The sequence below is a fragment of the Synchiropus splendidus genome, chromosome 5, assembly GCF_027744825.2.
Source record: "Synchiropus splendidus isolate RoL2022-P1 chromosome 5, RoL_Sspl_1.0, whole genome shotgun sequence".
NCBI lineage: Eukaryota > Metazoa > Chordata > Actinopteri > Syngnathiformes > Callionymidae > Synchiropus > Synchiropus splendidus.
Genome location: NC_071338.1, coordinates 6,204,427 through 6,215,777, shown reverse-complemented (window position 1 = coordinate 6,215,777; position 11,351 = coordinate 6,204,427). Strand labels below are relative to the sequence as shown.

Genomic DNA, 11,351 nt, shown 5'->3' with positions numbered 1-11,351 from the left:
AGCACTTCAGATCTGGATAGTGACAGAGACTTGTTAGGTTCCTCTGTCTCCTCAGAACAGCAGCAATAGCAGCAAGTGCTGTTTGGCCTTTGGTTTGACTGTTTATTGGCCTGAAGACAGTTGATCGGTGGTGCAAGTGGGGACGCCTTGTAAAAGTTCATTGATCTGACCTCATGACCTTCTCTTTCAAATGCTTGTCACATGGCAACATTGAAGATCAAATCATGGAATTGTAGTTTAAGTTGACATCTGAAGATCATCTCTTTTAGTGGAACAATTTTCCACTAAAAAAGGCCCAACTGCAATGTCGGATTATTGAACTTGATTATGAAATATCAAGGTGCTTAACAACATATAACTGTGCAGGTATCTTCTTAGTGTTTTCGACTCCTTCTATAAAGCAGACATCATGATTGATTCCTGTCACAGAAACATTTTGTCAACTTGATCTGGGAGTGTGTGAAGGTTAGCGTACACTTCCTCATTTTTCTTCTTCTGCGTCATTTGATTGTAGTTTCGAGGAGTTCACAGACAAAACTTTCACGTTAGTTGCCTCACTTTGCTTCATTTATTCTTCTCATTTTGGTGCACATTTTTTTGGTTCTGCATTTTAATCCAATTGTTAAACAACAAAGTAAACCCTGATGCTCTACATGTGTAAATTAAGGTTGGAAGTGCAAGGTCTGTTTGCTCTGTGGTGCAGGGAGTCTTCGCAGCTGAGACACATGAAGGTGTGTGAAGAGAAGGTGGGAGGCGCTAAAGGTTGAAAAGCAACTGTCCTTTTGACAGACTTTTTTGCTGTGAGTGGGACGACGTGCTCTTGTGACGAGTGGTCTGTTCCCTCAGCCAGTGAGAGCCTGTGGTGTGTAAATGTCTTCAATCGCAATCCCCTTCTCCAGACGTATCTGGTGAAGTTGGATTATTTCCTACGGCACTCCTGCTCTCTCATGGCGCACTGGTTTAAAAACTGACTCAGTATGCCAGATTTGTTGTCCAGGTCTAAGCAGCCTAGGTAACTATTTGATGCATAAGCTCCTTAAGTTTGTTCATTTTTAGTTTTAGTCATTCATTTATTATTCATGTTCAAATTGGGCCCAATTCAGTTGTAGGTGAAGCAGAAAATCTTTACTTTCTGAATATGTTGACGGAGACGCCCAAAAACAAACAAATAAACCAAAACCGTCAGACGAAAATGAGCTTTTAAGCCCGATGATATGGTTTCATGCAGTGCTGCGACAGAAGACTTTGAGCAGCACATTTGTTATCACGACCTGTGATCAAGGCCATCTTTTATGTTTGAAAGTAGTTTGGATGATAAGATTCAAATCTGTCTCGGATGTGACCTACATTCGTTTACACCTTTACTTTCACGTGTTTCTTGAAACTCCACTGTAGCAAAATGGCAAGAAAGACCGGCTGGATTTCTCAGCGTTCTGATGACTTGCATGTATCATTCATGCCTGGTGTGGAGGCCCTGCATGTGCGGGAACACACTTCCGCCCCAGAAGTGCAGTTCATGTTTTGCCGCTGCCTCCTGGATGACCCTGGTGCTAAGTCATCAGTATCACACTCACCTTGGCCTTTAGTTGGAACTCCCACTGGTATCCCAAGTATTCCCCAAACCTTATCGCTACAACTGACTGCTCGCCTGATTCCAGAGTGCAGACTCCGTTCACATCTGTGCTGAACTTTTGAACTTGGCGGAGTATGTTTGGAGGTAATAAGCAGTCAGGAAAATCTGTAATCCCATTGGTGTTTGACAGCAGTGAAACTGAGAGGATTCCCCCTGCTGGGGCCAAGGCGGCCACTGAGATGTCAGAGCAGTGCCATGAATGTGTACTCTGTGCAAGCGATCCCAGAACGCTTTAAATACATACAATAGATCAGTCAGGCAGGGTCGTGATTCTTCCTGTTTCCTCCAGGTAGCGTTGCCTCTGCTGGTCGATGCATCATTCCAACTGGAGAGTCAACTATCAGACAGGCACAGCATGCCTTGTCGGGCGGCCTCTTGGTCCATCGTTCAGTCGCTTCCCGTTCTCCAAAAACATACAGTGTAATTTGTGTCATCGTCCTTCAACCGCTGGATGTAGTAAAGGCTGAAAGGGAACAAAGCTGCTCAGCATGTATATATACATACATACAACTTTATACAACTGGAATAGTATTTTCTGTTGTGTTGTAATTGTTGTGTGTTTTTAACAGACAAATTGCTATAATTGTCTTCAATGATTATGAAATGAGTAGCTGACTACATCTGCCATCTGTTTGTCCCAGCTGAAGTTTTGAGTACACGTGCGATGATAACAAAACTAAAGCGACAGGATATGTTGGTTATTGCTCGACCTTTGAGTTTGAGAGCCTTGTGTCGATTGTTGACTTGGTGTCACTGAAGGTGTTTTCGGAACACACTATGAGGCTCTTTTCACAGAAACAGCATCAGCCATGAAAAGCTCCCCGGTGGTGAGGTGCGTTTGAATCTCACTGAATTAGCCAGTTATCAAGTGGATAGAACGGCGAGGGTTCGTATAAATAAGTGTTTATGTAAAATGCCGCTGTCCCCCTGGGAGCTGACCTCAGCCTGACCTGCTGAACTTGTCAACAGTCACTCAAATTATGAATAATGGCAGGGAGCCACTAACAACCATGCTAATGGCTCCATTAGCATTTCTTATCGGGCGCTCATACAGCTCCACAGCGGGGGCCGAGGGGCTAGCAGACACACGGTGCTAACGCAGTTTGAGGAATTAACGCTTCCATTGACTCACGCTGACCTCTGCGTAACAGACATTGTAATTGTATTGTGAGTGTGTTGACTGTCGTTGACCTTGGTCCTCAGCAGCAACTGCTGACAGTCCAGTTGCAGCGGAATAAGCTGAGGCAGCAGCCGCAACCACTGTCCACTGCCTACAGTTCTTGAGTTTTATTTTCAACTGACAATCGCAGCAGGATTTTCCATCAGTGTCCGTACTTCAGTGTCGCTCTGGTTGCATTTGTGAATCAAGTCGTCCAAGTTTTTTCCGTCTGTTTCTCCTCTAGTGCAACAGCTCAGGGCAACTAAGATATTTGGTATAGAAAAGTGCCGCGCTCACAGTAACACCACTTCACCAGCTATTACAATGATTTAGTGAGCAGCATGTTTGGGGTCGAGCGTGTAATTCAAAGAACACTAGCTTCAATCCTCTTTCAGTAAAGTGTTGTAAATTCACGTCAATGGTCACAAATTTTGACAAAAATGGCCTTGGCCACGCAAAGTTTTTTTTATCCACATGGCGATGGGGAACAATGGAGGGAAGCGGACGCTCTTTAGAGCGAGCAGTGGAGGCAAAGTTCAGAGGAGTTCATTCAGATCGTTCGAGGGCTGCACTCGCACTGATAGGATGGTCAGACATAAAGGTGTCAGCATCAAATTTACTATAACAATTTGGACATGAAGCTGAAGTCTTATCCACAGTGACCTGCAATAAGTACAACCGTGCAGCTTCAGTGGGTCCAGTAATGCACAAGCAGAGCAGTAATAAACCAGGAGCAGGACAAGAGCACAATGCTAACAAGCTGACACCAAGTGTGTAAATCTGAACGCAGCAGAGAGAAAAACAACTTGAGAATGAGGCCAAAGCCACATCTTCCACCAAGCTAGCGGCAGCCCCGGCACTCTCGCGTTTACAGGGAGCCACGCATGTAGACCGTGATCCACCTGTGGAAAACTACTGCCATAGATTCACAGGTTTCTTTTTAGGGATCTAGAAGGGGGGTGTCCCAGAATTGGACTCCGTAAATTGGACTCACATCAGACTAGATGCTCATCCTTTATCCCATAGTGGGGAAATGACTTGGACTTGCACTCAAACAACAACCAGCAGCATCTTCGCTCATATCTCTGAGATAAAAAAAGCAAACAAAAAACATTTTTTTGGTGGTTCTAATGGAATGAATGCTCAGTTCAGTTCTAGTCAGTCAGAGTTTTCTGTGGGAGTTATTAGTTACAGATGGGTGTGAGTGTGGAATGAGTGACTGGAAGGAGTAAATTCCAAGTAAAGATTGAGACCAGCAGGTCAATAGGAGTTAAGCAGCAAGGAAAGGACCAAACTCTCTCCGTCACCAAGGCTGGTACCAGGCCCAGATTGTCATCCCAGACCAGTTTGTGGTCTTCTTGTTCGTCCTCCAGAGACTTGTTAGAGAACCACATTCTCCTTCATGGACGTTTTCCAGATGTGTTGTTTTTATACTTCTCAATAAAAACAGTGTTGGTGTCGGGCAGAAAAGACTGCGAAGATGGTGTTGCATCTAAGAACCCAGTCATGGAGGGATCTGAGAGTTAGAGCAGCCATTAACATAGAAGTCAGAAATATAACCCATGCTAACACATGCTATTTCCTAATTTGAACTGAAGCACCGATACTCCCGATGTGTCTGCTCAGATAACATTATAGAAAATTGAATCCCAACAAGTTCCGGTAGAGATGTGACCTAAATTCAGAGAAGAATCTGAGTTGCTGTAGCTGCAACTATGTCAGGTTGAGACAGGAGAAGAAAGCATTCCTGGACTGAACTTCACTGGTTGTGTGCTGTTGCCCCGGACCACCAACGCTGGCACAACACAGCAAGGTGACAGTCCCTAAACTATCAAAGCCAGAAGAGGGTGAAGCAGCTCCCCTCAGATCATTCCAAATAGTAAATGATCATTTTAGCAGGACGATCCATACCTGCAACACACGGTACAGTACTTTCTACGTTTGATCTGACCCTGCAGGTCAGCCCTCCCTCCACATACATCAGTGGAACTTGGCCGACCATGACTCTGCCGCAGGTTTACCTCTGGAAACACTTCACAGGGGCAGCAGCTGTTTTGGAAACCCAGGGTGGACCTTCCCAGTAACAGCCAGGAGGTCACAGAGTGAACTGGCACTCTGTGTCGGAGGGTGTGACTTATGACGCAATCTTTCCTTTTGCAAAAATATCTTATTTTGCAAACAAATAAATGGCAAAACATTTTGCGGGCACATAATGTGATAGCTATAGCTAATGATGTTACAGCCAATAATGGAGTGGATAACAGGTCAGAGTTTTCAGAATAAATGAGGAACCTCTGCACAGATTTCAATGTGCCACTTTTCACAGGCCAGTCGCTGACCACCTCAATGAGAGCTCATTGTGAAACTCTTGTCCGCTCGTGACTCAAACAGCATAGGGAAATCAGCTTTCTTTCATCTGGTTTGCTCTGGGTTGTAAAAATCCACTCTGACAACCAAACAATCTTCTTGTCTGCTGCTTTTTCTCTGCGCTACATTCTCATCAACTAAAGCTGGTTATAGCCTCTTCATTGGCTGTGCCATACAGTCAATGCCTTTCAGCAGTGATCCATTAGCTTATCCTAAACATGAGCTCCGAGTCTTATCTCCTGCTGCTATCGCTGAGGCAAACATATATCAATGCTACCGGCCAATTCCACAGGAGGTTTATGCTGGTTCAGTGGCCTGAAACTGAACTGATCAGCATGAACTCTGGTTCACCCTCTGTCTGCTCATCTGCCAGGGTCATCAAGTCCTCAACTTTGCTTTCCCTCCTTCTATGGATTCCAGATTTTGCTGCTATTTTCTTCTCCTTTATCCTCACCACTTATTGATTCAGTGTGGATAATGGAATGTGTGTCTGCGCTGGGACCACCCACGCTCCTTGTGTGTACAGACTAATTATATTAAATGTTTTCATCAAGCAATTTACTTTCTTTTAAACCTAATTTAAATAGAACCCAGGCCACTAAATTGACCCCAAAGACTAAAGCTAAATATATACTGGGAGGAAGCTCACAGTCATTATATGCACATCCACTGTGATAGATCCTGATACATGGATCCATGACGTCTCTTTACGATTGAACACATTTATTATCAAAGCAAAGCAAAAGATACATGAGCAACAAGGGCTGTATGAACAAATTCAAATGACAACACTCTGTCCCAGTTACATTGGTGAAGTCAGCTATTTTATTGCAGTTATTGACTGACTTCCTGCCACCTTCCTTCATCATTGATGAAAACTTTGAGTGCAATGGTATAAGTCTGATACAAGAGATCGCCTTTGTAATATATTGAAATGGTGAATGACTTCATGGACACACTGTATATGACTTTTCAGATGTGCTACTATTGATTGATTTTAACTATTGGATAAATACGAATAATAAGTCAAATAATAAGTCAAATAATAAGTCGACTGCAGATGGAGATGGACTTTAGCATCATCTGAAACTTGTCATCTTATTATACTGGGTTTCAAACCTTTTGTTCTGCGTGAATAATATCAAATCATATAAGTACTTCTCCTGAGTCAAAACTGAGCTTCATGGCACACTTCACTGGTTGTCAACAGCATAGATGTACAGAAAGTCACCAAAGATTGAACATGAAGCAGAATATCTGCGAACACTCACAGTGGCCTCCTGTTGATGTCGTCCGAGGAAATTTAATGTTAAACTGTTGTTGAAAAAACAACAACAAAGAAACAGGAAGTATGTTGATTGTCATGAGGGTGAGGTAACTGTGGACCTAAGTCAGGGTTACAGCAGTGGTGAAAATGCGCTGGGGTGAATGTAGCTGGCTGAAATGTGGAGGCTGCAGAAAATGAGCTCTGGAAGAAGCAGGACTGTTCGTGTGGCTAGTCTGGAGCTGGTTAAAGCAGCTTGAGGTTCTTGTAAGGACGACATCCGGGCACTGCCTTTGAAGGTTTATCTGGCATTTCCCGCTGGGAGACCTCAGGGCAGATCTAGGACCAGCTAAGTCAATGAACTCTCCACTTTGGGCAGCTTATATCTTGGAATCCCTCAGTCAGAGTTGAAGTGACTTTAGAAGAGGTGCAGAGACCCAGGATGAAGGCGTTCACCCTGTAATCCAGTCACAGTTCTTTGACAGCACCCGTAATGCAGCAGTTTCTGCTGGGTAATGCTTGTGCAAATCTTCTCTTTAAGGGACACACACTTGATGAAGCAAATCAATCCACTAAGGCCAAGATTCTTCACTGAAGTTTGCTTTATTAAATAAAAATCCCCTCCAATATAACATACGTCACTTAAATAAGCTGCAGTAAATACAAAGTTATAAAGACAGACTCTACATTACATATGTACATGTTGCTATAGATACACCGCTGAGATCAGTAAAGTGTTCAATGTCAGTAAATAGTGCCTTTTGTTAAGTAAAATCCTCTCGGGAGGGAGATATGTACAAATCCATATTAACAGGAAGATATAAAATACATTCTCAAGTCATCTACACTTTGTACAGGTCATGACAAAAATAGGAACACAGGCGCAGCAACGAAGAAGTGGTCAGCCTTTGATTCTGAGCAGCAGCTGTTCTTCCAAAGTACCATGACTAGTGGTCTCAGAGTCATTTGTTATCATAGCTGGTGAACTTAGTGGGCAGGTTGTCCACAGGATACACCGTGGGTCCGGTTTTCATCGTCGGCGGCCCATTTAGGAGAGTACAGTGACATTTGGTGGCCACTTCCACCAGGAAGATCTTGAGCAGAACTTTGGCAAACTCCTTTCCCACACACATGCGCGAGCCCCCACCGAAGGGGATGTACTGGAATCTGGAGGAGTCACTGGAGGACTTGGTCATGAAGCGCTCTGGCTGGAAATCCTCTTTGTTCGGGAAGATGTCAGCCACTTCGTGGGTGTCACAGATGCTGTAGATGACATTCCAGCCTTTTGGAATCTGATAGCCCTGGAACACAGAAACAATGAGGATCCCACTCAGCAGGTCATTTTTTCCCCATTTAATTCAATAAATCTCCCACTTACATTGAGTTCAAACGTCTTCAGAGCGACCCTGAAGCCTCCAGGTACCGGTGGGTTGATTCTCAGTGTTTCTTTGATGACACAGCCGGTGTACTTGAGCTGCTCCAAGGACTCAATGTTCAGACCCTGCAGGTCCATTCCATTCTCCACCTGAGCAATGACAACAGTCTGTTCAGTTCCAGCTGCTCTGAGCCTCACTCCAAAGAGCAGTCATTTTAGTAGGGATATTTTCAATACCCGTACAAACAATCCACACTCAGCCAGCTTCCTTTTATCCACCAGTCTCTTCATTTCTTTACTTGTGTGTCCATAAAGTAAATACATACCTTGTCCATGAGTTCTTGTCTCAGTTTGTCCATCACTTCTGGGTTCAGGGAGAGGAACATGATGAGAGATGTGGCAGTGCTGGCAGTGGTCTCGTGACCGCCAAACAGCAGCTCAGTCGCAGACTCCTTAATGGCCTGAAAGAGCAGAAAGTTTCATTCAAAGCATGTCCACGTGCAGAAATGGTCTTTGTGTAGATGACATTCAAGCTCTTCTGTAGCTACCTGCATACTGAAGGGCTCTCCATTCTTCCTGCTGCTGTCTATTAGCTGCTGCAGAGCGTCTCGGTGCTTGGACTCCTTGTTTGTCTCCTGCAACTTCTTCTTGATGTTCTCCTCAATTTTGGAGTGGATGAAGTTCCTCGCCTTCAGACCCTGAGCAAGAGACACACTGATTTAGCACTGATGCCGCACCAGGCAGTTGTCAGAAGGAGAGGTGAGGAACCTTACCCTGTACAGTCCGCTGAAAGGAACATCGATAGGCAGAGAGAAAAGGTTCTTGATCATCTCCTCAAAGGCCTCCACCAGCTCTTGCTCATCAGTTTTAATCTGCTCAGGCTCAAAACCCAGCAGGATTCTCATGGCGATGCGGAACATCAGCCGCTTCATCTCAGGGTAGACCAGCACAAAGGAGTCCCTGGATAGCCACTCCTCCACTGCGGCACGAACCTCCTCCTGGATCACTGGGATGTAAAGTTCAAGAGCTTCTTTGGAAAACGCCCTCATGATGGCCTGGAGATGCAGGAAAACAGAGGTGAGCGTTTATCGTGAGAATAAAGAGAGCCAATCCCAACTGAAGGATTCCTCACCTTTTTCTTGCCTTTGTGTTGCGTGCCATGCATGTTTGACAGTGTGTCCGACCCCAGGATGGCGCGCACCGAGGCGGGCCACTGCACGGACACCAGCCTGTGCTCCCCAAGCAAAATCTGACGCACGTTCTCGCCGCCAGAGACGCGGACCGTCGGGTTCCCAAAGAGGTGAGTCCGATAGATGTAGCCATACTTTTGCCTCTTCATCTGCAAAAATTTCCTTCGCTGGACACACACAAAAAAAAAACAGATGAACAACAATCCCTTACATCATCTAACTTATTAAAACGTCACATATAACGGTGATATTTTGAAGAGCGCACCCAGTGAAAGGGAGAATAATATTGAGCTCTTTGAGAAATCATTTCTAGTCAGGAGCCTCACTCAGATGTTACCTTGAGGTGATTTGCAATAAGACATTTCACCATCATTTGCGATAATGTTGATTTATTTTTTTCATGATGAAGACTTTTTTCATGTTAAAATTGGAACAAGCAGATGTTAAACCTTCAGTGTAACAAGACATTTCATCATCATATTGATTTTCTGCATGAAACATCTCCATTACTGCAATAACCTGTTGATTTTTTTATAACATGATGAAGAGTTTGTAACAAAACAAACATGGGCTTACCTGCAGGATGAGCTGCAGCGTCTCTCCAATGAACGGTAAACCCATGGATCCGGGGGGCAGCGGTCTCGGGCAGCTCGGATCTCTGCCTCGGGTCAAGTAAACTTCCCACAGCTTGACGGCCACTAAGAAGAGCAGCAGCGGCAGCACGATGGTGCAGAGGACGGTGGCCAGCAGCGTGTTCACAGCCATGATGTGGGCAGGTGAGACTCGGTGGACTCTCTGAAGCTCGGAGCGGCTCCTCTGGGCTTTTTATACGGCACCGGGAGCGGCCGGCCTCGTTACCTTCTCCTCCCTCAGATAAATTAGTTCACTCAAAGTTCATCTTTAATTGTGGGTGTCGCTGGGCCCCGCCCCCGGGCCAGTACCGCGCCACCATTTGTTGCATCTTTAATCCCTACCTCCTGTTGCACGCAGACAATCCGCCGCAGATTTCACTGAGAAAAGGTGAGGACTCGCCCGCAGACAAAGGAGCGCGCGTCCCAAGACGTCTTTGTTGGCCGCCGCGCAGCTCGTTTACACACTCATTACCTCCGAGTTAAGCCCCGCTCCTGGATCCGCGGCCGTGCCTGCAGGGCGGCCGCATTCAGGCGCTGCCGCTGACTGTATGGAAAACAGGGAGAAGAATGTCCTAATCCCCATTTTCCCTGAGCGCCATTCATCCCGGCCACTTTTCAGGCCGCAGTCAGAGTCGAGTCACCCGGCTGGTTCCTCCGGGATGCGTGACGCCGCCGCCACCGCCGAAAGAGACCCGCCCCCTGGTAGCGTCAAGACTTTAACCTGTGCGTCTGCGCTTTCTTATAAAACGATATCTCTCGCTGCGGGTTCAAGCCTGGGTCAGGCGGGCCACGCACGAGCACGCGCACTGGAGTGGGATCGCACGGACGGGTTGTCCCGGAGTTCCAGGCACGAAAAGTAAACACCGAGCAGAGAGAGTCACCGCATCCTCACCCCGCATTTGGACGCTTCTTTTTTACGGCCTGCCATAACGTGTGTGCGTGCGTGTGAGTTTACAATGGCGCGTTACTTGGATGGATCAGCCGCTGCCCCGAGGTTCACCCCGGAGTGAAGAAGCAGCTACTGCCGCAGCCACACTCAAAACACTTTCACACACTCAGATGCTGGAGAATTCTTTGTTTTCCTGTTAGGGTGACGGCGCAAGCCCCCATGCGTTTTCACCCTGACAAGTTTAGACATCTCTGAGGAGTGGTGTCTGTGGTCAGCATGAGAAGTCCCCCAATTTACTCACTGGATCATTTAAAAGGACCTTTGATCTCAGTGGAGCCTTCAGAAATTAAGGACCTCACCTTGACCACGCCTCCGCTTGTGAATAGTCAGAGGAAGAGTCCGACAGAGCAAAGAGAAATAATGTGAAGCTTCTACATGAGAAGCTGCCCTGCAAATTGCTTAGGAACAGTTTATTCAGTCTGATCAGGTGGTCTTTTCTCTGCAGAACACAGAAGTGTGGAGACACTCCACACAGTCATGTGATCCAAAAAGGGGGGATCATATTTTGACATTAGCTACACTAATGTCAAGGACCTTTTGAAAGACTTGAACAATCCTTTCAGTGGAAGTTAAGATCATGTTCACAGCTGCAAAAGTAGGGGGTTGTCCTCCGTAATAGTTCAAGGTCATTTACAAGATACATTTTTGTAGTACATCTTTTTTTACCAACAGCCAAAGATAACTCTGAATGTGACCGGCAGCAAGTCCTGCCCGCGGTTGCCACAGCAAGCCAGTCTGCTCTTGCCTCACCTACCATGATCATCCTCCCTGGTCGCACCCAT

The 11,351-nt window shown here is 45.9% G+C and overlaps 1 protein-coding gene across 1 annotated transcript; it reads right to left on the bottom strand.

The window, feature by feature from the left end:
* Positions 1-7,020: 7,020 nt before the first annotated feature.
* Positions 7,021-10,298, bottom strand: LOC128758975 (cytochrome P450 26A1). The gene is made up of 7 exons (XM_053865514.1): positions 9,565-10,298; positions 8,931-9,155; positions 8,572-8,853; positions 8,347-8,496; positions 8,125-8,259; positions 7,802-7,948; positions 7,021-7,724 (listed from the first exon to the last, which is right to left on the bottom strand). Exons 1-7 carry the CDS (start codon positions 9,751-9,753, stop codon positions 7,386-7,388), a joined length of 1,467 nt encoding a protein of 488 aa, XP_053721489.1. The 5' UTR covers positions 9,754-10,298; the 3' UTR covers positions 7,021-7,385.
* Positions 10,299-11,351: the final 1,053 nt, after the last annotated feature.

Coding starts and splice junctions, on each gene's coding strand:
- LOC128758975 (XM_053865514.1), bottom strand. CDS start 9,753: ATGGCTGTGAACACGCTGCTGGCCACCGTCCTCTGCACCATCGTGCTG. Junction 8,260..8,346: donor GAGAGCCCTTCAGTATGCAG/GTAGCTACAGAA, acceptor CTGCTCTTTCAG/GCCATTAAGGAGTCTGCGAC. Junction 7,725..7,801: donor TGAAGACGTTTGAACTCAAT/GTAAGTGGGAGA, acceptor TCTGTGTTCCAG/GGCTATCAGATTCCAAAAGG.